The sequence below is a fragment of the Nesoenas mayeri genome (genome assembly GCF_963082525.1).
Source record: "Nesoenas mayeri genome assembly, chromosome: 23".
Lineage (NCBI taxonomy): Eukaryota > Metazoa > Chordata > Aves > Columbiformes > Columbidae > Nesoenas > Nesoenas mayeri.
In genome coordinates, this window is record NC_137574.1 from 5,549,720 (window position 1) to 5,575,462 (window position 25,743).

General features: G+C 61.5%; 1 protein-coding gene across 1 annotated transcript in view; it reads right to left on the minus strand.

Moving 5' to 3' along the window:
- The window catches only part of NAV1 (neuron navigator 1), a gene marked incomplete at both ends in the record, with an annotated part of 58,569 nt that extends 33,168 nt beyond the window's left edge, over nt 1-25,401 (minus strand). Inside the window, 3 exons of the mRNA XM_080358100.1 lie at nt 21,121-21,849; nt 24,381-24,481; nt 24,848-25,401. Of these exons, the coding sequence (XP_080214226.1) occupies nt 21,121-21,849; nt 24,381-24,481; nt 24,848-25,401 (1,384 nt within the window). The remainder of the gene's footprint in view (nt 1-21,120; nt 21,850-24,380; nt 24,482-24,847) is intronic.
- Nucleotides 25,402-25,743: the final 342 nt, after the last annotated feature.

Here is a 25,743-nt window from a genome sequence, read left to right on the forward strand (position 1 = left end):
GGAATTTGCTGTAAACGGCCTCGTGGTGCTTCTGAGTCATTATGGTGGGCCCCGATTACACAGTAGCGGCAACAAATTTCCCCAGGCCGTGAAACATTTTTAACTGGTTGCTCAATTCCTTCCAGCGCATTGAATAATACACTAATAAACTCTGCAATAAAAACCATTCTCCCGGGGCCGTGAGGCTCCTCCAGCCCAGCCGAGCTCCCCATAAACCCCCGTGCAGATACACCCGTCTCCCACCGCGCTGCCTCAGCCCCTGCTCCCTGCCGCGTTTATGAATGAATCCGCCCAGGCGTCATTTTGCTGGTATTTTCCTTGCAAACCCTCTGTTCTGGCACCCGGAGCCCAGAGCCTGAGATCCCGAGCCTGGTGCAAACCTTGCAAGCCGCGCGGGTTCCCAGCTCACACCCCGCACGACGCAGTTCGGTTACCGGTGTCTTGGCATGCCAGCGGAGTCTTTCCATATGGAGGAAAGTGGGTTCATCTTGCATTTCTTACAGCTCTGACTCATGCTCCTTGACGGCTGGGCAGGGGGATGGTCACAACCTGCAATCCTTCTCCTTGTGGCTTAATTAATTCTCTTCCTCTCGCCTAACAGCTACCAAACAGGCTAAATGAGCAGCGGAGATGGCTAACGGGGCTCTGCGGGGTGGCTGCCTGGTCCGCAGTGTTTGCTTCCACCATCGGCCTCATTCTCCAGCCCAGACCCATCCCTGTAATCCCCGCATGCTCCCCGCGGGGATGTACTGGGACCCCCAAAACTCAGGAGATGCCCCAGGGCGCCCAGGCTGGGCAGAGCACGTCCCCCCGACCCAGGAGGGCATCTCGCCCTTTCCTGCAAACCCGTTGCCCCTCCGTGTCAGAAGGCAGTGGGTTCATTAGCACTCCCACGGTTTAATTGCCAGGGGCTCTTTGGTGTCTCCCACAGCAGCGTCAGGAGTGGGTCCCGCTCCCTGAGGTGCAGGGACAGGGCTGAGAACCCTGTGCCACGCAGCACCCTGGTGACACCGTACCTGGTACTCGGTTGACCAGCACCTCTCAAACACCCTAGACAGACGGATGGGGAGAAGCACGGCCACCATTCCCGCAAAAAGGCAGCAGCCCTCGGGCTGGCGGAGCTGGAGGTGGGATGCAGAGGCACAGCCTCCTGTCAGTGGGCACTGGGGACACGCAGGGGACGCTGCGGGTACCTGAGGACAGGTCCCTGTCCCCAGCCAGGGCAGGCTGGGCTCCCAGCGTGCTGCCAGCCCACACGTACCCTGTGCAGGCTGCGGGGAGGAGCCTGGACACAGCCCAGCACGTCCTGCGCTCGCCCTCGGCCGAGGGACGAAAGGCCAAGCAGCAAATTTGGGGTTACAGTGGGCAAGACCAGCAGGGACAGTGTGCCACACACAGCACCAGCCCCAGCCAGGACACCGCCACAGGAGAAGCGGTGACAGGACCCTGCTTTGGGACGGCCACCCGGTGCCTCACACCTCGCTGGCCCCTTCTGCGGAACAACCGGGCAATGCAGGAGGCTCTGGAGGTGGCTGTGGCAGGGAAGGAACCCCTTCCCCTGCCCGTACCTGCCGTCCCGTCACCACAGCCGTCCCCATCACCACAGCCGTCCCCGTCACCACAGCCATCCCCATCACCACAGCCGTCCCCATCACCACAGCCATCCCCGTCACCACAGCCATCCCTGTCACCACAGCCATTCCCACCACCGCAGACCCCACCGTGCGTGGGGCTCATCAGCTCCCCACTGGGAGGCAAGAGCAGAAAATTAGCAGCGGTGACAGGCCGAGACTTCAGCCGAATCAGCACTTCTGGGGCGAGCGCGGCTGCTAAGCCTTGCGAGTCGCCGCTCGTAACGAGGGCAGGGCTGAGAGACCTGGAGCCTGGACCCCGTCTGGCTCCAGCGAGCCAAGCTTTTAAAAGGGTTTCAGACTTTCTCAGGCTAGAGCAGCCATAAATCTACTTAATTGGGTCTCTTCCATACACAAGTTTCCAAGTGAACCCGCTGGAGAGATCCAGACCGGGCCTCCAGCCCATTTGCGGGTTATTCTTTCAATGGATGCTGTGCTTGGCCCCAAACCACCCCACCTGCACATCCAAATTTCAGCTCCGTTTTCAGCAGCGAGAGCCTCTGGCTACTCCATGTCCCGTGCATCCCACCTCCGCACCGTCCTCTGCTCTCCTGATGAACCGGGAGAGCCCCAAATCCCCCGTTCACTGCACATCCCTGTGCCGCGGCTGCTCCAGAGCTGCTCCGGGGAAGGGCTGGATGAGCTGGGAGCATCCCTGTACCAGCACGGTGCGTCTCCAGAATGACCCAGAGGAAACACCTCTGTGGTTTGGGAAGGAGGGGGGTGGCAGACGGCAGGTGGAGGGGCCGGATCCCCGCACCACGCGGTGTCCTGAACACACCGTCACACCAACTCCTCCGGCACACAGAGACGGCGTCACTCGTGGTCGCTGCACCCGGGACCTGTCCCGAGCTGGGGACATTGCAGCGCTCCGTGCCTCAGTTTCCCCCCAGTCTGCCATAACCCTGAGGTTTAGCGTTACCGTGGTGCGTCAGCAACATGGCACAGCGCAGCCCAGCCTGGGGACCTCAGGAGCCCCATATGCTCCACACACGACACCTTTAATGCAGCCACCCGCAGGCGATTAAAGCGACACCGCAGACCCTGCGCAAAGAAAAAATCACCACCACACCAAGAAATGAGGGGAAAATAATAAAAAAATAATAAACCCAAGCCCATGGCGAGGCAGAAGGTGCAGACGGGCCCCACTCGGAGGCCCCAGAGGGGTTCACGCTCCCCACGTGTCACCAGACGCAGGTCGGACATTGTGGAAATTCAAAATTCCAGATGGCTCTTTTTGGGTGGTGTGGTGGGTTTTTTTTTCCCTTGCCTCATTTCCAAGGCAACAAGACTCGCTGTCATCTGCTAGTTGCCATAGAGATTTCACCTGATTCTGCTTCAGCGGAAGAGAAAGCCGGGCTCACTGGCTGCCGCTGAGGAGCCACGAGCCGCGACCGCCTTCGAACTTGCTGGGAAGAGCAGAGATAAATGGGGCTTTATACCACGGAGGCAATGGGCTGATTCAGAGGATCAAAGGAAGGAACTGCGGGTTTTTCTAGCACAAATCAGCCCTTCACTTAACTGCTTCGGTGCCCTCCAGATGTGCCCTACATCTGGGGACGTCACCAACCCCCACCCCAGGGAGAATCCTGCACTTGCTTCTGGCTGAGACTTGAGGAGCAAGCAGGGACCCCACAGCAGGACACAGGGCAGGAGGTTGACAGCCAGTCACGGCCACCTCCTTCCTTCCACAACCCTTCTCCAAACCCCCACAGCCCGGAGAGTGAGCGAGCCAAGGGAGCACGGGGCGGATGCAGAAGCAGCCAGGGCGGAGGGACACCCTTGGGTGAGAGTGGAGATCATAGAATCATCTTGGTTGGAAGAGACCCTCAAGATCATCGAGTGGCAGGGACAGCAGCACTGGCTGCAGTCGGCTCTGGAGCACTCCCTGGGAATCTGCATCCATGTGGGGACACTGGGTGACCTTCTTCCCCATACTGGCTGGGTATTCCCTTCCCAAAGCAAGGCCTTTTGCCTGATTCCATGGTGCAGCATCGCAGGGCAGCAGCTTTCCCAAGAAGTCCTGCACAGGGTCACAGGGAAGGGCAGATGTGGTGCAATAACGTCTTCACACCCACACTGAGGTTTTCCACCAACATGGACTCAGACAGCAAAAGCCACTGGTGGGAGGGAGGTGAGGGTAACATAGAATCATGGAATCATTTTGGTTGGGAGAGACCCTCAAGATCATGGAGTCCAACTGTCCCCCACCCCTGGCACTGCCCCATGTCCTGAGAACCTCATGTCCGTCTGTCCAACCCTCCAGGGATGGTGACTCCAGCACTGCCCTGGGCAGCCTGTTCCAATGCCCCACAGCCCTTTGGGGAAGAAATTGTTCCCACATCCAACCTCAACCTCCCCTGGCGCAACTTGAGGCCGTTTCCTCTGCTCCTGGCGCTTGTTCCTGGGGAGCAGAGCCCGACCCCCCTGGCTCCAAGCTCCTTTCAGGCAGTTCAGAGATCAGAAGGTCTCCCCATAGCTCCTGAACCCCCCAGGTCCCTCAGACACCCCTCAGAAGCCCACGGGCTGTGCCCAGCACAGCTCAGTTGCTACAAACGTGGGGGTTACACACCACGTGCCCCCCAGGAGCCACATGCAGGGGCCACAGACAGCGCTTGTTCCACATCAGGCGCTGCCACCATTGCAACCGTCCCGTTACCGCTGAGGATCCTCCATGGAGACGGTGGGTTTGTGTCCGTGCCCCAGCCCCGGGTGCAGCACGTGGTTTGCAGTCACTCCCCGCAGACTCGTGTTTGCCTCCAGGTCCTGCAGCAGCTTCACGACCGCCTGTCCCTTCCCCAGCACAACCAGCTGCCCAGGACCAGGCACATCGCTGGTAGGATGGCACCATTCCACCCCCAACTGCGTGCACTCATCTCCTCCTTTCTCCAGTTGGTCTGGGAATACAAAGCCAGGTGAAAACCCAGCACCACAGGGATTCACAGGCCCCCGCACGAGCAGGACAGCCACCCAAACACAGGTGAGGAGTGACACAAAGCAACAGCAACCCAATCTATGACAGCAGCCCTTGGACGCGCACTCAGATCATAGGATCACAGAGTGTCCTGAGTTGGAAAGGACCCACAAGGATCATCAAGTCAATTGAATCAATCACATGCCCCAAATCAGCAAACCTGATGACCTAAAGGAGCCCTTCCACTCAGTCTGGGGCTCCTGTTTCTGAGAACATGGAATTCCTTGGGCATGGAAGATGCTGGGCACCAGCAGGATGCTCAGGGGTGGCCGTCACCCCCAGGAGCATGGCGGGCAGCGGCCCCATGCTCATCCCTGCCCTGCTCTCTGCTGGGCACCCAGGCCTGGCTGAAAGGGCGTTTATCAACCCCAGGAGCCCGTCCCCTCCCCAGCCCACGTCCCCGTACCAGGGTGGGCAGGGAAGGGCCCGGCCAGGCAGCTCTTGGCTCGAGTTGGCTCCATTTTGCAGAGAAAACAGAGTCATTAGCAGAGCCAAACTCCCCATTCCCAGCCAGAACACGGCCATGCTTGGTGAAGCTTTATATTCAGAGAGACAAACAACTCACATTTGCTTTTTAACTGTTGGAATTGCACCCACTGGGACGGAGCGAACAGGGAGCCTTTTGTCCCCCTCGCCTTGTGACTGCGAGCTTTGTGCAGAGCAATGCGTTGCAAACACAATTCTCCCCGGCCTCAGCTGGGCTCTGGTAGACACTTGGTCTGTCTGTCCATCACCAGATCAGCCAAAGAGCCCTCGTGCGTCTCCAGCAAGAATGTAAAATGTCCTCCCCGGCTCCCGCGCCAGCACAGCCTGCAGAGCTGCTCTGCGCCGAGCGGCTTATCAGAATCACCAGGAAGGACCCAAATCGCAGCCGGCGCTGGAGGCTCTTTGCCTTGACAAGTGACAGGGGTGGGAAACCCAAGTTGCAGGGGCTACAGGCAGCAGAGCCGCTCACCTGGGTGACAGCTTGCCTGGGAGCGTGGGAAATGCCAGCACGGCATAGTCACAGCGCCCAGGTCACCGTGACCCTCCAGGGAAGGTGCCCAATCACCTCCCAGACAGGGGGTCTCTGGAGACCCTCAGCCCATTGCTGAGCTCCTGAACACCAGAGCTGGCAAGGTACTCGCCAAGCTGCCGCAGGCACCGGCGCTGCTCGGAGCTGGAGAGGATTGAGGGACAGCCCGCCTGGAGCAGGACGTGTCCCCGAGGCAGCGGCTGAACCCCTATCCCGACCCAGCCGCACTGCCCTGCACCAGCACCCTGCGCTCCAGAGTAACGAGATCCCTGCGGTGCTGCTCCCCCAAACCCCAGCTCAGGACGGGGCTCGGAGCTCAAACCGGGCTCTCTGCAAAGCCCAGGGGACACCAGCCCCCAGGGTCCGGCTGCGGGCTGGACCAGACCACAGCACGAGGGGGTTCCCAAGTGCGCCTCGAGAGAAGAGCCAGGGCAGGAGGCAGCTCATCTCGGCTCCCCCAGCCCGGGGGGTGAACCCTGCTTAAACGAGTTCCAGCCTCGTTAGTGGATCTATTGTTACCACCTCCCGCGGGAGCAGGGAGATAACCCAGGCTATTTTTGCTTCCATCTGGGGAATCGTTTCCCTCCAACATGCACTGCCACGATGCTAATTTTTAAGGCTGATGATTAATTGATGCCAGGCTCATTACGGGGCCAACGGATCCCTCTTCCCCAGGAGCCCCAAGGACGGGGGGCGACATGTTTTGACAGATGTTGTTTGAGCCGCGTGTGGGTGACGTCCTAACAACGGAGGAAAATAGGAGCCATTACCATGGAAAGCCCTGGAAATGGGAAGGGAAGTGCCTGCACGCGACCCCGGCGCCCTTCCCCGCACACCCCTAATCCGCCCTTCACGCTCTGCCCTGACGGTTACCAGGGTTTTGCTCCCGGAGATAAATGGCCATTGTGCGAGCGCGGGGGTAATTGAATCTCCTGCCTGCGGCGCGGGTAGCGGGGAGGGCTCAGCCTTTCTTGTCCCCCGGCCCAGCCCCGCAGGACGGCCAGGTGCCAAATTCACCCTGGCACCGGGCGCAGCAGCCTGTGGAGAGCCAGAAACCAGTCCCTGCACATGCGAGCACCGGGACCCTGCGAGGCTTAGGGTCACCGTCCACCTGCGGTTCCCGGTGAGCACTGCTGGGAGGTCTGGGGGTGCTGGTCTTACCAAGCACCAGGGCAAGATTCACCCCCTGAAAATCGTGGCAGCATCTGCAATAGCAGCCCAGGCAGGGCTGAGGACCGATGCGCACATCATGCGTTTTGGGGTCCCTTCATTCTGCCCCAGCAGCTGCCAAGGTGATGTTCACCCCAAAGCAAACCTGCAGCGCGCTCCCATAGAAGGAACAGCAGCAGGAGGGTCGGTGGCTCTCACGGTGACACACTGATGTCCTTCGTTTGTCCCCCAGGTCCCCTGTGCAGCCCACAGGAACCAAGAGCTCCAGAGCCCCTGCCCAGAGCTGGGAAGAGGTAGCCTGGTGATGGGAGGGACTCAGAGGCTTTAGGACTCAACGCCAAGAACTGCTGTGAGTGCAAGTTTTACTGTATGATTGGCAGTGCCAGGGACGGGCAGGGGGGAAAAGGCTCTGAAAATGGCATTGGCACCAACAGGAGGGATTTCAGCGGGGCATCCCAGCTCTCCACTGAGCGCCGGCTCCCGCTGACACCCTCGCCACGCATCTGCCAACACCAAGGGCTGAGTGACGTGCAGTGACGGCAGCCACGAGCCCCCAGGCACATCAGCTCGCTCCGGCGTTAAACGGGAGAGCGGCCGCTCCCGCTCATCTCCAGAGAGCCCTGTGCAACAACAAGCCCCATCCCTGCGTGCTGCAGGAACCGCGTGAGCATGCCAAGAGCACGCCGAGCTGCACACCCCGGCTTGGACGGTTCGGGATCCCCCCGCCGGGCTGCAGACAATGCTGTTCCCTGCACCGCCAAAGCCTCGAGCGCATGGCTGTGCCGCAGGCAGCGTCCTCGGGGGATGTGACCCTCTGAGGATGGCGCGGTGGGGTCTCCCCAGCACCACAGCTGGGATTTATCCCCTCCAAGATGTCCCACCTCCGCTCAGCGCTGGACGAGCCCTCTCCGCCGTGGGAAGCAGCGCTGCAATGTGCTTTGGGCTCTTCTCCCCACATTTGCTCTGGGGGCCCGTTCAAGCACTGACGATGCGCAGCCCGGAGCCGCGACCGCTGCAGGCAAAGCTGAGCCAACACCGCGGCCTGGGGGAAAACATCAGCCAAAAGTCACTCAAACAAGGAAGCGATTTGTCTTCTCCTGGCTGCGCTTCCCCCTGACAAAGGAGCGCGGGGCAGGGAGGCAGATGTGATCGCGAGCGGCGTATGAACCAAGCGACCACCGAATCGGCAACGGGGAGCGCGCACCCCAGGAGCCCCACACATAGAACAGAACGGGGGAAAAGGATGAAAAAAGAAACACCATGTGACCCCCCGCTTGATCCAAGCCAGGCATCGCATCCAACGGTTCTGAATATGAAATGCACACAATGAGCTCCAGAGGGTAATTAATCCCTTCAGGAACACTGTAAGTGATTGCAGACAGCTTACCAAGGAAAAAAAAATTGGAAAGTCATTGAAAAAATTATCATAAAGTGTTTCTTATTCTGCTCCAGTATGAAACACAATGAGATCTGCTAGAAGATCTCCCTGCTCTGCAAAATGTACAGGCGATGGATTTAAGCTGTTTTGCTAACAGCGCTCAATCTACCTGCCAAGCTGACAGCTGTGAGAAACCCGCCCGGCCAGAGCAGCGGTGGGACGGGACGGGACGGGACGGGATGGGATGGGATGGGGTAGATTTCTGCAGGGGCCGACACACACACAGAAAGCGTCCACGGTATCGCACGGCTGCATCACCGATTCAAAATCTGAGGATGACTTTTCCAGGACAGAAGCGCCGGCAGCAGCACCAGCCATAAACCCGGCTTATGGGGCAGGATGAGCCCTCCCGGTGAGGAGATTGGGGGCTCCCTGGTGATGCGAGTCCCCCCGCCTGCCCCAGCGCCGCTCGCCATCCCCTCGCTCCCTCTTGTCTCCTTCATCTTCCTCAGCGTTATCAGCTGGTCCCTCCAGCCGGAGGGCAAAGAGCAAGGGGGCTCCGATTTGGGCCGAATTCTGGCCCGTTGCACCCAGTGCTCATGGGTGCTCAGTGCCCTGAGTGAATGGGCAGGGAACCACATCTGCCCTAGTGTACAGGCGTCTGTACACGGACAGACGGACAAGAACCTGGAGGCATCAGCAGGGGGGTCTGCGCCCCCCAAGCCTCAGCCCCCACCTCTGGGGGCACCAGCAGGGCGGTCTGTGCCCCCCAAGCCTCAGCCCCCGCCTCTGGGGGCACCGACCCCCGTCACAGTGAGGCAGGAATTAAAGGGCACAGCGGTCGCCTTTTGCTTCCATATTTCCACGGTATTTTTCCAAAACCAGCTTCTACTTGTAAAACTGAGGTTTATTAAAAAGAGCATTAGGAAATTTATTTCCTCCTGTCAATAAAGCGACTTAAAATCAGTTGGAATTTTAAAATGAAAAACACACCCTAAACTTTCACTTCCACTTGAAATCACTCTGCTTTTGAAAATAGGACCGATCCCCATGTCCTCTCCTGGGATTTCTCCCCCGCTCTCTCCTGTTCTCTCCTCACCATGGTTTTGTTTAAAAATTCATCAAGCCAGGGAAAAATTCTGGGGCAGGAAAAGAGGAGAGAAAGAAAAGAAGCGGAAGAAACTGTGGGTTTTACAAACCCATCTCCGCGCAGGGGAGGAGCAGAGCTCGGACTTGCTTCCTCCTCTTGGAAAGCGAGAGGGGCTCACAAGGACGAGGGAATATCATATATTAACAACCTCCTGACGCTCTGCAGAGCCCTGCGCCCCCCCCGGCTAACACAGCTCCCCCAGCCAGCCGGAACAGGGGGAAAAGGGATGGATGAGGCAGGAAAACCACCCCGCGTGTCGGTGTGGGATGCTGCTCCGGCGCTGATCCTCATCCCCAGCTGAGATTGCGGAGAACGGAGCAGCTCGTGACGGGGCTCTCGCTCCGATGAGACGAGCACCGGAGCGTGTCTGGCCACAGCACGGAGCTGGACACCGGTTGGTGTGACACGTCCCACTCATGACACTGCTCTGGGGAAGGACCGAGACGTTCCCAGACGCCGTTACTCAGCGGCAAGGTCGCTCCCTACACCGGTGTGCTGTGCCCAGTGGCCATGGACACCCACCAGTGTGCTGTGCCCAGCGGCCACGGACACCAAACACACGTGCTGCCCAAGGGGTGGGGGCGTCCTGCGTCCCCAGGTGTCCCCAGGTGTCTCCACAGCTTCAGGGGTTGATCCCCTCCACTGCACCATGCGCTGTACGGACGGCTGCTGCGCTCTCCGCACATGTAACGTCTGCTCACGAGAGAGAACACCCCACAAGGGGATGAAAAGCTATATGGAAATGGAAGATCATTACCATGATCTCCTTGGAAACATCCCATCGGAGCAAGTTTTTCTTCCTCCTGCTTCTCTCTCTCCCCATGTGCACGAATTCTGGCACCCCCTGCGCCGCTTGGCATCGCCTCAGCGCTGTGGGTCCAGAATGCAGGCGTCTGATTTCTAAAGCCATTGTCTAGGATGTGCTATTGAGCTGCAAAACATGGATGGTTTGCGATGGAAAACAGGCATCTCTTGCAATACAAAAAGAAGCTGGCAACCCAGATTTGACTCGTCTTTGAAGCTATAGAGAATCCCAACCAAACAAAATTTGCTTTATTCCCACAAAGGGAACGAGAAGCTTAGCAACAAAACAAATCGGCACCTCTGGCCCCTCAATGCAACGACGAGCAAACCGAGCACAGAGCAGAGGGAAAGCGGCTTCGCCCCGTTGGTCACCGTTGGGCTTGGAAAGCAGCACGGCCGCGGTAACGTGCTCCACTTGGGAACGCCAGGCTGCAAAAGCTGCTTTGCAAATGTACTTTTGATTTGGAGCTCTGGGTTTTCTCCCCTCCGTCCGTGCCGTTACATTCAGCCAGCGCTCACGCAGCCTGGTCAAGGCGGGGAGGTTTTCAGGAACCCCGAGAGCTTCCCCGGTTTTAGCACAGTGACTATTTGCTGAGGAAATCACCCCGGAAAATGTATTACTTGCTATTCACTTTCAAAAGTAAGCAGGGCTGGGAAGCACACAGCAGTGCAAACAGCAGCTGAGCTGAGAGTTAATCCTGCCCCCAGGTTCCTGTACTTTCCCCACGACTAATAAGCATCAGATAAGCGACCTCCCACCGCAAGCAACGCCGACACGCACATTCTGCTTGCAGAGGGGTTTCGGAGCAGCGTTAAAATCCCAACCTCCGGGCCCAACTCTGCACAGCCCCAAAAGCATCTCGCAGGCTCCAGAAGAGATTCCCTCACTCGTCCCCCATGCTGCTTTATGAGCGGGGCTGCTCCCCTCCCCACGCAGGCACCGGCCACATGTTCTCCATCTGGGAACAGATGCCCACGAGCCAATAAGCTCGACTTGGAAAACTAACTGAAAATAGCACAAAATTTCTGAGCGCTCTACAGACCGCGGCCGGATGATGGATATTAGTGCTCCGGCAGCACCGGGATGCCGTTTGGCACAGCGCAGCGAAAGCACAAGCTGAAAGGGTTCAGGGAAATGAGAATGAGATGGTTGAAGGTGCTGCTGCCTGAGCGCCTCTTCCAGATGTTCCTGCTCATACAGACGGTCTTGGTCTGTTGGTGAATCCATCCCCAAATGCTGTTGTGCCCAGCCTGGAGTATTGAAGGACACCAACGCTGTCCCTCCCGCATCCCTGAAACTGCTGAGGGACATTCTGGCCTCCAAGGTGAAGCTGAACAGCTGTAGGGAGGCGGTAGATCTGTCCGGCTGTAACAGCTCTCTTGCAGCTGTGCTGGCTGGGGATGGTGACACGATGGGCTGTGCCTCTTGTGCTCTGGGGACCAAGGCTGTGACACCGCGGGGACAGGACCCCTCGCTGGTGCAGGACGAGGAGCAGGAGATGCAGGGTTTGCTCTGGACGCCGTGGGGTCAGGATGCAGCCAGCTTTTGCATGCATCTAACCACCCGACAGCGGGAGACAGGAGGCCCAGACAGTGACACATCCGCCCTCAAATCAACCCAAGGTGAGCCATCAAAATGGAATTTGCCAAAAGACAACGCGCTGATGATCTGTGAGCCCCCAGCTATGCACGGTCTGAGGCACAAAAGACTCAGGTCTGCGGCTGGAGTCAGGCAAATGCCGGCGCTTTCCCTTGGTCAGCAATCGCACAACACATTCTCCAGGCTGAGCAGGATTTTAAGCCCACGCCAAGTCTACGTGCTCGTTATTTGGGAGAGAAACCACCACTACCAGCACCCTGGTACCTCTGCTCCCGATGTGCAACGCGTGGCCAGTCCAGGGTGCCTCCAACTTCTAAATGAACCCGCAGTCTGTGGGAGATGCAGAGCACACAGCAGTCACCTTCCACCACACCAGGGGCTGGAGCAGCACCGGAGAAAAGCTCCCAGCCTGTCCCCATGGGCTCCCCATGGCTGCTGGCAGTGGGACAGGACAGCAGCGCCAGCACAGCCAGACTCGATCCGCTCCCACCTCTCGATCTGTGGCCACACCAGGCCCAGCAGAGCCCGGCTGTGCTGTGATGCCACCTTGGGAATCAGCACACGCCTCTGCGCGCTCCCAGCAGCATTTCCAGGACATTGTCCGTCTTCCCTGCTGGGATGGGGAGGAAGATGGAATTTATTATTTCCCTTGCTTTTGTTCTGCACATTGGGAGTTTGGGGCTGTTTCTTGTCGCTTGGTGCAGTGAAAGGCAGGAGGTTAAACAAGGTGTCTGCAAAAGGCCACGACTAGGTGGCCGTGGGTCCTCTGCTCGCGGTGACCGCACCAGCAGAACCACCCAGCCCCAGGTCCCCGCCACGATCTGTCAATGCCTCTCCTCCTGGTTTTAACATGGGGGGACACTCAGCTGTCCCCCACCTCACAAAGCAGTGCCCGCACCTCGCAGGCGGCGGAACACCCCTGCCTTACCCAGCCCCGGGTTCCTTTGCGCCGGTGGACACGGCAAAGCTGTCTCCAAAGTTGGGAGAAGCCTCGGGATGTGGGAGAGGGGACCCGCGAGGTGACAGCGTGTCCCTGCGGCACCAGACCGGGAAGCGGCCGGGGAGGGACACGCTCACCCCATGGAACGGCCCGCGGTGTTCTCTGCCAGCCCGGCTCACCTCGGGGAGCTCCCACACCACGGCAATCGATGCGAATTAGCCGCTATCTGCTCTTCCACTTGTTTGCATCAGCTTGGAAATATAATGCCAAAGCGGAGATAAAGCGAACTGGAAAAACCCCGGCAGCATCTAACGCTTCCAGCCTGAGGGGTTCATTAAAGAGATGAGTTTCAACATCGCAGGTCCCAGTCTGAACAGCAGGTTCCTTTGCGCTGCTCCCCAAGCACATCTCTCCCCACCAGCGCCCACATCACCCACATACCGGGCTGCCAAAGGGAAGGGTTGATCCCCATCACGGGGGTTTTATGGACCCACCAAGCTCCCCACAGCAGGCTGAGTGTCCTGCCAAGGACAGGGCCACGCAGCTGTGCTACCCAGCCCCTCAGGCTGGAAAAAACACCGGGGTAAACTCCTTTTTGTGTCAATCCAGGCTGGCATAGGACCAAGATGTACCCGACATCGAGGTGCGGGAAGCCTGAGACGCCGGCGCTGCGCATGGGTGAGGGACGCGTGATTTTGAGAAGTGCCTCATCAGTAAATTATTGCCAGCCCACGGCGATGCCGAGAGCTCGCAGGGCTATAAATAGCCAGCGACGAGCCGTACCTGAGTCGCAGCTCTGAACGTGCTCCACGGCTGCTCAGGAGAGCCAGGCTGCCCAGCGCTGGGGCTGGGACAGGGACAGGGCCACCACTGGGGACATTTCAGTCCCACTGACAAAGCGCAGAGGTGTAAGCTTCACAAAAGCTCAGCTTTAGCCAGGCTGGGCTCCCAGTACAGCCAGTAAGGACTGGGTTTAGCCAAGATGCTGCATTTCATCAGAGTGCTGTTGAAAAAGCTTGTCTGGTTGCAGGGTCTTGTTGCCAGCTCTGTCATGTCACACCTGGTGACAAAACGTGCAGAGGTGGGACATGGAGCAACCCCAGATCCCAAACACATGGGCTGGCACTAGAAATAAAAGCAGTTCAGCCTTTCCCTGGTGCTAAAGGCGCAGTGCTACCCCTCTGCTATGCTGCAATTGCGACATCTCCCCCTCCAGCTCACACACCACAGGCGGTTCCCATTTTCGTGGGTCGCACGAGAACAACCACAACCTCCGGCAGCTTCCCTGGGCTGCAGAGGACCTTGGCCGCCAGCCGTCCTTCCAGCTCGCCGAGCAGGAGAGGTTCCCACCCGCGGCCAGCCGGCTGGTGAGCAGGGCAGCTGGCACGGAGCCCGGCACTCCCGGCGCTTCACCTGCGGCTGCGAGGCAGGCTCGCAACCTGCCGAGGGAACCGCGGCTCCGCGAGCGCCGCACGAAACCCTCAGCTCCAGTTCCCGACGGCAAGTCACCTCCTGGGTCCCCTTTGGAAGGTCCATCCTGGCCAACTCGCCGTCCTGCCCTTATCCACGCTGCCACGGGGCGAGATCTGGACTGGGCAAACCGTAAGGATGGAGCAGCCCCGCCTTGACACCTTCAGGAGCTAATTCCTGGATTTGCCATAAATTCCTTCTGTAATTTCAGGGGGATAGTTCGGGCCAGCCCCTTGCAGGTACGTTGGCCAGGGGAGGGCTGCAACGCGCTCACCTCTCGATGAGCGGGAGAGCTCTAGGACAGGGATAACAAGGCTGACACAAAACCAAAGCGGGATGTGGAGTGAGTAAGCATCACTGATGCCTACACTGGGTAGTTGTGGGAAACCCCGCGCTCACTGCAGCGCTGCTGCGCTCCCATGTCGCTGAAGGTGCAGACACGTGTCCCTGCTGCAGGACGCGGCTGCGTTTGGCGAGGCAGCGTGGGGGCACGTGCCCCAACGGCAGCTCCAGCGAGCTCGCCCGCCGTGCTGCGCCCTGTGCCGGGGCCGCGAGGCTCTGAGCCACCTCCCTGCCGCAAGGCTGCTCCGGGGAGCGAGGAAACCCCTGCCCAGCCACACGGCGCTGGTGCTGAGCTCCCCGGCACAGCTTCCAGCAGCTCCTGCCAGCGGGAGATGAATCTCGGCGCTTCTCCTGAATTAATAAAAAATACATTACTGCCTCAATTGGACAAGGCAAATACCAGCGTAAGGAATGAAAGAAACGCTCGAGCAAAACAAAACGTGGAAGAAATGGATTAGAGGAAAGACGAGCAGATCAGCGGGCGCACCAGGCGCTGCTCTTCAGTGTCACACCCGCCTCGACACAGGCACATCTCCATTTGCACAGCGTCTAATCTCAGCCCTGCAATGCAGCATCCCCTGCCTTCCCAGCTCCCCTCCGCGCTCGGCTCCTCGACTCCGAGCTGCAATGCAGCAGCGTGGGAGAGCCCCGCTCCTGCGCCCACCTCCGCGCCTCGCACCTCCTCTGCCCGCCCCAGCTCACCGCTGCCCAGCCGGGAACCGGCAACCCCTCCCCACACTCCCCCGGGACAGCCGCTTCACGCACCCAGAGGAGGACGTGACTTTGCAGGGTAGGGGACATGGCAGAATCACACCGTGTGTGATCTCCCACGCCCTGCATCCCCATGGCCCCATACGAGACACCCTCAAGGTGCGAAGCCTGGGGAGGACAAGGACCGAGACACCCTAGCTGGACGGAGCCGTCCCCGCTGCACCCAGTGAGCAGATGCAGAGCTGCAGCTTCACTGCCGGGCTCCAACCGCAGCTGCCGCCAGTACCAGAAACACTGCACATGCACACGGCGCCGGGACATCGCTGCCACCGCACATGCAGGGCAACAAGGTGGCCCAAAGGATGCTCTGCACCAGACAAGTGACAAATTCAGAGGATGTGTCACCAGGTCTGCTGGACATCGCAGAGCCAGGTGTGAGCTGACCCCGAGATCACAGAAAACCTGCTAGTCGCTCGGGCAGGCCCGCGGCTCAGCCGGGAGGCACACGCTGGCCACGGCAGCCGGGCTGGCACGAGAGGCTGGTGTCACTCACAGGTGACACACCTCACAGGGCACAGGCTCTGGCTCCGCACCGAGCTGGAACAAATCCTCCTGGGCAGCGGGCACAAGCACCAGCCAAGCGCTGTCCTCGGATGCTCGAGTGACCGTGGGCAGGGAGGAGCAGGGACACTGGTGTTTGGCACCGTAAGAGGTTGCACACGAAGGGAATGAGCCGGTAACCCGCACCATGTAACAGGGCGGTGGCGGAGGGGACTGGTGCCAGTATAGGGCTGTGGGCACAGAGACACGTGCCACAGCATAAGGCAAAGACGCAAAGCTGGGGACACGAGCCATCAGGAAGGGACTCTCCAGAAGGACCCCAAGCTGCCACCAGTTCCCCCAGTGCCACCCAAGCTGGAAGCACGTTGCTCAGGAGCCACTTGGACCCGAGCATTCGCTTCTGCTCAAGCAAACCACCCCAGAGGCGCCAGCAGCTGCTCTGAGGGGACACGGCCCAGGCCCCACTGCGGTCACATCCCACCAGCAGATCCCAAACAGCATTTCCAGAACTCCAGAGAATTTTGCATTCATTTACATATTTCCTCAGTGGACAAACATTGGATTTGGGGGCAAGATACAGGGAAAGCCCCATTTGAACAGCAATTTTGAGGCTCTCTGGGGGAGGAATTTGTCCCAGCAATGCAAGCCCAAATAATTTTGCCTTCGAGTGCTCTGACACTTTTCCATGGGAAACTTTGAAAGACAAATTTGGATTTAATTTTTTTTAAGCACTTTTTGCACTGCCATCATCAGTGGGAACATGGCCCATCCCAAAGAGCTTCAGCGGAAAGCCCTGGGGCTCCCGGATCACGTTTCCAGACCTTCTCCCTACTCACCAGAGCAGGAGAAAGGAGACGGATCACTGTCGGCTCCCAGGAACAGGCTGGAAGCAGCAACATGACCACGGACCTCTCCCTTTCCTTCTCACCCCTACCCCAGCTCTGCAACCAGGAAGAAATAAATCCCCACCCCAACAACCTCATCACACAGGGCCCTTAGGAGAGGAATAACCTTAGCGTGACAGTGACATTGGGACAGTTGCATCGCTTTACAAGGCAATAACCCGCTCCCCTCGCTGCGAAGAGCTACTTGGTCTCTGACCTCCTTACACTCTCCTGCCAGGCAGCCTGGTGATTGCTGCCCAGTGCTGTGACCGGCCCGTTAGTGCTTAATTAAACGGCCAGGAACGCCGCGGGGCAGAGATGCTCCCTTTAATCCCAGCCCGTGCGCCTGGCCAGGAGAGAAGGTCCCCAGCAGCGATCTCCTTGGTGAGACCGTCTCCACCGGAGCCGGGAATGCGCTCGCACGGGATGTGTCAGACACCAGCCGAGCATCTTTCCTCCGCTGTGCTTTCCTTCTAACCTGCGCACAGCCAGACGAGACATGAAGCTCCATTCCCCGCAGGAGCCCAACTGCGGGTACCAGCGCCTTGGCCCTCGGCACAGCCGCGCTCTGCCCTGCCTGCAGTGGCACCGCGGAGGATCCCGGTCCCTGCGGCACGTCCTGCCCAGCGCGGGTGTCCCTGCTGTGCCGCTCGGGGACAGTGGCATTGCCACCCGCTGCGCCCAAGGGCTGAGATGGGCTATGGCTGCACCTGCGGCCTTCGGCAGGGCTGCAGAGGCCCCTGCAGCGAGCATTTCGGGGAACACCATCCCCCGGGACCACATGTGTCCGCCTGGGCTCCGGCCCACACAACACTCGCCGCTCGCTCGCTTATGCCCATTAGCAGCCACTTAAGAGGCACATCCAGCAAGAGATGGCCAAGCAAATGGCTGCAGAAAGTAACTGCAGGATCGCAGAGGCGCTCTGGGGACAATAGGTAAGAGCCGCAATCATGCCGGGCACCGGTGCTAACAAACCCGCCCGTATGCACCTCGGCACCTGCACACTCGTGTCCGCCGCGGGTGGAGATGGGCGGGGTGAGCTTTGCACAGCAAGCTGGCCATGCGCCTCTGTACCCTCCATCCCCTGCCCGGGCACTGGTGTAATTAGCAACCTCAGCTGCCAGCCAGCTTTGATGAGGAGCCTCAGTCTTTGGTTGACGTGAAATGTGTAATTTGGGTGATGGAAATAGCCTCTACAAAGCACATGTGGTTGCTGCGGCCCAGCGACCTCTCCCATCTTGCGCAGGCTGCTGTCTTTAAACGTGGTTACATCTCCAGCAGCTCTACAAAGGCTTCGGTGCCATCAAACGGATGACACAGCGGCAGCAAGCGAATGAGAAGTAACATCTGGCCACTACTAAATAGACCGTATTTTTGGCCAGCAGAGGCTTGGGTGTGCTCCTGGCAGGTGGAGATGAGCACCAGGTGCAGGGACGAGAAGCGCACGAGGGCTCTGCAAGGTCTCGCGTGGCGGCGCAGCCGGAGCTCGGGTGAGGCAGAGCCAGCACCGGCTTCTCACACAGCTCAGCAGGTCAAGGACAACGAGATTCGTAGATGCTCCCAGCTCGCTCTTCCCAGCACAAACCAAGTTTGTACATCTTCTCCTGCCACTCTGGATGGGGTGTCCTCCACAAGACACGGTAAAACAGCTCAGGTTGATGTTGCACTTGACAAAGGGATCCATGAAAATGTCAGAGGAACCATCCCTCCCTCCCGAGCATCCCTGGAGCAGCCAAAGAAAGCCCCTCTGCTGGCCCCACTACATGAAGCCCACTCTCCTGAGCAAGTGGGATCTCATCCCAGCTGGGTCTGTCCCCACCATGGGCACAACCTCGCCCTGGAGCAGTGATGCTGTGGAAGGCACTGTCACTCTGGAGAAGGTTTCACCTGCCTGCATCGCACCAGGCGACAAGCAAAGGGGTCAGGACCAGAAGCTCAGCGTGGTCCAGCCATGGTTCTGCTGCCAGCACACGCAAAGTGACGGAGCAGCCACCACCACAGCGACGCTGTTCCCTCTTTGCACATCTCCAAGCTGCCGTCAGCATCCCCACCACACGGGCTGTCACGGACGTGCCAGGTCACGGCTGGCTTGGTGAAGCAGGTGTGACTCAACAGCACAACTTCCATGAGCGTGAGAAGGAAAGAAACATTCCTCCATGGAAGGAAAACATTCCACTGGAGTCAAGCTCCTGCCCTGTCCACCCCAGGCATTGTCCCAACGTGGCCCTCGGTCCCCACTGCAGGAAGCCCAGTGGTCCGTACATCTTGGAAAATGACCTGTTTCAGCAAATACACAGATCAGGGGGGTTCAGAGGACAGATCCAACAGAGCTTGGCCCTCACAGACCAGATGATCAAGGTTTCTGATGGTAAGCGCAGTCCATAGGGAACTCTGCACCTCCCAAGGTCAAGGTCAGCCCTGCAGCCCCAAAGTAGGCGCTGATGCAGGCAGGGGCCAGGCAGCCACCCCAGAAACCAAAGCAGGTGTTGGGGGCACTTCTGCAAGCCGTGGTTTCCTCAGCGTGGGCACGGGTGCCTGTCCCGCGGGCAGGATCTCCGGTACTCCAGCAACTGCCACAAACCAGCAGTCGCTCCCACGTGGGCCAGTCCCGTACCCCCAGGGAAGCTGCAAGGATTTCCCTCAGGGGTGCTGAGGAAACCCCCATCCAAGAGCAGAGCATCACAGGGGACACTGAAGTCCCCCCAGACATACCGACACCAGTGGGTCTGGTAATCCCACGAGTGACCAATCCTCCCGCAATCCTGCCCTTTTCCCACAGCACCTGGTGTGACCCCGGCACTGGGGCTGAGGATGGATGTCCATGAGCCCAGCTGTGCAACCACAGGGCAGCCTGAGCCCACACACACCCCACTGCGAGGCCGACCCCACGTGTCCAGCCTGCTCATCCTCACACTCTGCCTGCCCAGGCCTTGAGCTCACCCCGGGGCTTTCCAGCCCCAGGATGCTCCATCCAGGGAGGGGACGAGGCAGGGCACACACACCACTGCTGCGCCCGTGGCCGGGCATGGCCAAGAGCAACGGTCTGGCTGGCTCCGAGCCTGTGTGCCGGCACACACCGTGCACATCGTGCCAGAGCCCCGTACTGGAGCAGGGGCTGTGATGCCCTGAAGGCTCCTGGAGCGGTAGGGTGTGCAGCAGGGAACCGGGCTCAGCAAGCACGGCTTTACCGGAGCCTGACTTTGGCATGTACTCCAGCTCGCTCCACCTCTCCAAACCTCCCGCACAGCCCCCAGCTGGGGTGAATCTCTCTCCTTTCTGTTCGGCAGAGCTCTGCTCACACACAGCCGGGAGAAAGGCACCTCAAGCCAGCTCTCCAAGCGCTAGAAAAGCCCCTGGCCACCCAAAAGGGGGTCCCAGGCAGGAACCAGAACGGACAGGACACACCAAGGCTCCCAGCCCTGTCTGTACAGCTGCTCCTGCTGCCAGCAGCCACCAGGCTTAAAACCCAGCTAGCTCAGGCACCGGGAACACCATGCAGAGGTCGTTTGCCACCTTCTTACACTGCACAGACCAAACAGAGCTCTTTGGAGCTGCAAGCCACACACGGTCCTTACCCAGCTGAGCCTGCAGGCGCTGCCGGTTGGGATGCAGGGGAGAGCGGGTGTCAATGGGAAGCAGAGGCTCCCAGGGCTCTGTGGTTTCCTAGAGATCAGCACGCGGCCGCGAGGGAAACACAAGGGCTGGGCACGCTGCACCGAGACCCACGGTCCACGAGGGACACAGTGGGGCCGAGATCAGAGGCACGGCTGGCGCCAGGGGCCAGCACTTGATGCTCTGATGAAAACCCACCATGCACACAACGAGCTCTCGGCCGCATGGACTCGTGGACCAAACCCGCCAGGATAGCAAGATGCCTGTGGGCACAGGATGAAACCCGCTCACACAAACCCTGCAGCAGCATCCTTGAAGGAGGCTCTTCAGCCGGAGCCCAAGACCTTGGGGGAGCTCTGCATTTGAAGCCTCCTGCCCAAAACACAATCAGCTCACGGACCCCACACACAGCACCTCAACCAGCTGCCTCCCGGCGAGAGCGGCCAAGGTCAATCGTGAGGCGAGCCACCCCACGGCGAGGGGTGGCCACAGCACCCGGCTGGGCAACCCCCATGGTCTTTGGCAGGGTGTAGAGACCAGGGGGACCAAGAAGACACATGGGGGAGGACGAGCTCGACCGCCACCTGCAATTCCTCCTCACGAGGAGCCTGGAGCCAGGGCGAGAGGAGGCTGCACGCTGGCCCTCGGGCTGGCCGATGGCACCGTCCCTGTCTGCATCCCTTCGCCTTCACCCTCGGCATCCCTTCGCCTTCACCCTCGGCATCCCTTCGCCTTCACCCTCGGCAGGGGACACCCACGCAGCCTCCAGCACGTTTCCTCCTTGGGGTGTCCAAAGCCTCGACGCCCCAGCTAGCCGGACTCCTGCCGTGCCCCCATCCCCTGACACCAAGACCAGCGGGCACCATGGCCACACTCACCCAACATCTGGCTGAAGAGCAGCTGCTCCAGGTCTCCCAGCACCGTCACCACCAGCTCGGGGTCCACCTTCAGGTAGGGCTTCTCCTCCGCGCCCGCCGCCACCGCCGGCCCCTTCCCGCCCAGCAGCTCGTCGTCGCACTTGCCGCCCCCGCCGCCGCCGCCGCCCGCCTCGGGGGCCTTGCTGAGGGGCTTCACCTCGGCGTAGGGCCCGCGGGGGATGCGGCTGGGCTTGCCGGCGGGCGGCGGCTTGGCGGGGCCGGCGGGGCGCGGCGACAGCAGCGAGTGCTCGGAGCGGGACAGGCTCCGCGACATGGCGGGCGCCTCCCGGCCGCGGGGGCCGCCGCCGCCCCGGCCGCCTCCCCCCGCCGCCGCCCCCGTTGCCGTCGCCTTGGCCATGTCGTCGCTCCAGCGGGGCTCGTAGAGCTGCCGCTTCTTCTCGGCGTCGGTGAGGAAGGCCAGGTTGGTGAGCGACTTCTGCTTGCGCAGGTTGGAGCCGGCCGGCAGCCGCCCCTCCGCGCTGCTCGCCTTGAAGACGCGCAGCTCCGCGCCCCGCGGCGCCGCCGGTGCCGCCGCCGACTTCGCCCGCTTCGGCATCACCGCGCCGCCGTCGGGGCCCCGCCGGTAGCCGCGCTCCTCCTCGCCCAGCTCCACGTCGGGAAGGCTCTTGAGGTTGCTCCCCAGCATCCCCGCGCTGCAACCATTTAACCCGCCGGGCGCTGCTGCTGTTGCTGCGGCACCGAGGACACACCGGGCGAGACAGAGAGAGAGAGAAGCGCCGTTAGCGCCCGCCCCACCGGGGCGGAGCGGGACGGGGAGGAGATGGGGGGGGCGAGCGGCACGGCCCCACCTCGTTTCTCCGCCGCCGGCGGGACACTGCGAACCAGCGGAATGTCAGGGGCAAACAAAAAGGGCCCGCCCTCCTCCGCGCCCGGCTGGCGCGGGCAGGGGGCGGGGCGCGGCGCGCGCGCCCGCGGCGGGGAGGGAGAGAGGGGAGGGGGAGCGCGCCGCGGGGCGGGGCGAGGCGGGGGCGCGCGCCGCCGGCGGGAACGTGCAGCGCTGAGCGCGGGAACGCGCGGGACCCCGGGACACAGAGACCGTGCGGGACCCCGGGACTGTGCGGGACCCCGAGACACAGAGACCGTGCGGGACCTCGGGACACAGAGACCGTGCGGGACCCCAGGACCGTGCGGGACCCCGGAACCGTGCAGGACCCCGGGACAGAGAGACCGTGCGGGACCCCAGGACACAAAGACCGTGCGGGACCCCGGGACTGTGCGGGACCCCTGGACAGAGAGACCGTGCGGGACCCGCAGGGCTGGGGCTGCAGCTGCAGGCGCGGTGCCGCGGGTCCCCCCATGGTCACTGCCAGGGGCTGCCCCCCCGCACCGACCCGGAGGTGGCCTCCGCAACCAGAGCCTGCCCACTCCCTCCCACAGCCCCGCACAGCGCAGACACACCGGGTGCTGGCAGGGACGCGGGGGAAGCCAGGGGGGCCAAGTCCCACCACCCCGCCTGTGAAGCACCCCCCGTCCCGCCTGCCCCAGTCCCCACACCCAGCCTTGACACCCAACACCCATCCCCAGGGGGGGCAAAACTTCCCCATTTCGCCCCAAATGGTGCAGGAAGTGCCTGGGGCAGCCCCAGGAACCCCCCCGCAAGGGACACCAGGACGCCCAGACCCAGTGGGGCCTCTCCAGTGATCCAGGGGAATTAAGAGGGGGGGAAAAAAAGAGGGGGAGTGGGATCTGGTTATCATCATTTTTCATTAATTACCCATCCCTCGGGAGGGGTGAATTAAGTCTATTTGGTGACCTCACGCGGGCTGCCATGGCAACCGCCGGAAAATATTGCATTAGAGCCCATCACTATGCTGCCGAGATAAGGAGCCAGGAGGGCCAGGGGCGGTGGGAGGCCCTCAGGCCGGCCCCCCGCACGGCGACACGGCCCCCCAGGTGATTTGGGGTTCAGCCCATCGTGATGCTGAGGAGCCCCGAAATAACGTGACCTGGATGGGACAGCAAAGGGTGGCCGAAAAAAAGGATGTTTTGCACCAAAAGGTGCTGCTGGGGTAGGATGGGTGCACAAGCCACCCCACTGCACCCCAAAACTGCTCTGAGATTTTGGGGCTATTGTAGCCCTCGCTGAGCTACGAGGTTATTGCCTGGGTGTAGGGCCTGCTGTGGGGGGGCTAATCTGGGGGTGTCGTGTCATTTTGGGGCTAGCAAGGTGACCACTGGTGCCTCCCAATGTCCCCTGGCCCCTCTGGCCGGGCCAAACAGAGCCCCAAAAGTGCCGTGAGGGAGGCGCAGAGCAAGGGGCAGGATCGGGCCCTTTCCCAGCACCCACCACGCTCGGCCTCATCCCAAACCTCCCCCCAGCGAGCGGGGCAGCTGCGCCGGGATCACGCCAGCCCGGCTCCGGCTCGCTCTCTCCTGCTTCCTCCCGGAAAATCCTCCCGCTCGCCTCCGCTTTCAGCGCTTCCCAACCCGGGGCTCGGCGCTGAACCCCGTTCCCCTCCGGCTTGGTGGCGGTGCTGGGACCCTGCAGCAGAGCCGGGCTGTGCCGGGAGCCACCGCGGCTCTGACCGACTTCTGTCCCTTCAAATCACTCCCGGCTTTCTTTTCGCCCTTCCCCACGCATCCCTGGAGCATCCCTGGAGCATCCCGCCATCCTCCGCTGCCGCTGCCCTGGCAACCACCGCCCCAGCACCCCCTCCAGCAGCCGCCCCCACTAAAATTTCCCCTCAAAGCAAGTGCTGGAGGGGACTGTGGTGTCCCCACCGTGGTAGGGGGGAGCTTGGGCTCATCCGGCCCCCGAGAAAGCGGGTGTCCCCGCGGTGTGGGGAGCCAGCGGTACCCGACGCCCGCCCCCGCACTGGGTCTGTGCCGGCTCCTGGGAAATGGGTCATTCCTGGAGCTTGCGGGAAACTGGGAAGAGGAGGGAAAGGAGCCAAGCGGAACAACGTCCCGGCAGTGTCACCAGAGGAGCCACCGCAGGGGATGCCGACGTGGCTCCTGCACCCGGATGAGGCCACGCTGCCGGGTGTGGGTTTTGGCCACAGGGGTCACCGGACACAGCTGAGCTGTTCCCAGGGGAGCTGGGGCGCCTCCCGCGTGGGGGTTCCCCCCTCCACCCCACCAACCCCCAGCTCCCATTCTGGCACTGAGGGTCTGAGCTCCAGCGTGAGCCTGTGTCCCTGTCACCGTCCCCACAGCCCCAGCAGGACCCCTCCATCCCCAGCAAACCCTCCCGGACTCACTCAGGCCTCCAGCTTTGGGGTGGGGGTCAGGTCCCTCTGCAGGACCAGGGCACTTGTCACCGGGGGACATGGCTCCATCCTCCTCCGGCTCCTCCTGCAGCCTGGGGGCAGAGGGGGGGTGAGGTGGGGGACCAGGGGTGCAGCCAGCTGAGGACCCCAGGAGATGGAGACACGGAGCCTTGAGCTCTGCCAGGGATTGCGGACAATGGTCCCATGGCAAGGGGGGCCCCAGGGCATCCCACTCTCCATTGCCCCCATCGCCTGCCCCACACCGGCACCCATGGGTGCCCCAGGAGCCCCCAGCACCTCAAACACAGCAGGAACCCTTCTTTTGGGGCAGAGATCCCAGAACCAACCCCACCGTTCCCCACAGCCACCCCTGCCATGCCCACCTCCCTCCCACTGTCCCTGTGTCCCCCTGTCACCATGACCCCCCAGCCCCCTGCCCGCTGTCCCCAGGGACTCACCGGTACTGGAAAGGTGCCACGGTGGCGGTGACGGGGTGGCTGTGTGGGGGGCCTGAGGAGAAGGTGATGGCCCCTGACCCAAACACGGGGCTCCTGACCTGCGAGCCGCTGTGGGGCTCATTCCCCATCCTTGCCACAGCCTTCCCGGGGGACCTCCCCAGCCGCCCCCCACCCCTGCCCTGCACTGGGGGGGCTTTGGGCAGCTCGGTGGGCTCCCCCACCTCTGCCTCTCTCCTCCTGCTGCCCGCGGCCTCTGGCCACTTCCCGGGGGACACCGGCGCTCTGGCCGGGTGTCTCTGCCCTGCACGGGGGGGAGCGCCGGGGCTGCCCTCCCTGCCCTCGGCTCTGCCAGCGCCTTTGGGCTTGAGGGTCTTGGGGCCGGGGGCCAGCGCCTTCCCTGGCTGGGGGGACGGAGTCCTGTGGGGGACGGGGAGCCCTGAGGTGCTCGGGGGGGCTGCGGCGTGCGGCTTGGCATGGGCCACGGCGCGGGGCACCGGGATGGCGGAGACGTAGTGGCTGCGGCTGGCGGGGCTGACGTTGGCCGTCCCGTTCATCCTGGCGAGGTGGCCGCCAGCGAGGCTGCGGGGGGAGAGGAGGGTTGAGTGGGGCCCGGCATGGTGAGGGGGTGGGCACGGGGGACACCCACATCCCTTCGGCCACGCTGGACCCTGGGCTTGGCCCCCACTGCCCATGGGTGCTCAGTGTCTCCATCCCAGGAGGTGGCCGCTGCATCACACAGCCCGGGGGAGGACACACATGATGTCCCCGCACAGGGATCCCCAGGCCCAGGGTACATGTGTCATCCTCGTGCAGGGACCCTGTGCAGCCCCATCCCCTTGTCCCATGGTCCCTTTTGCAGGTCCCTGCAGCAAGGCCACATGGGCACAGACCCTCAC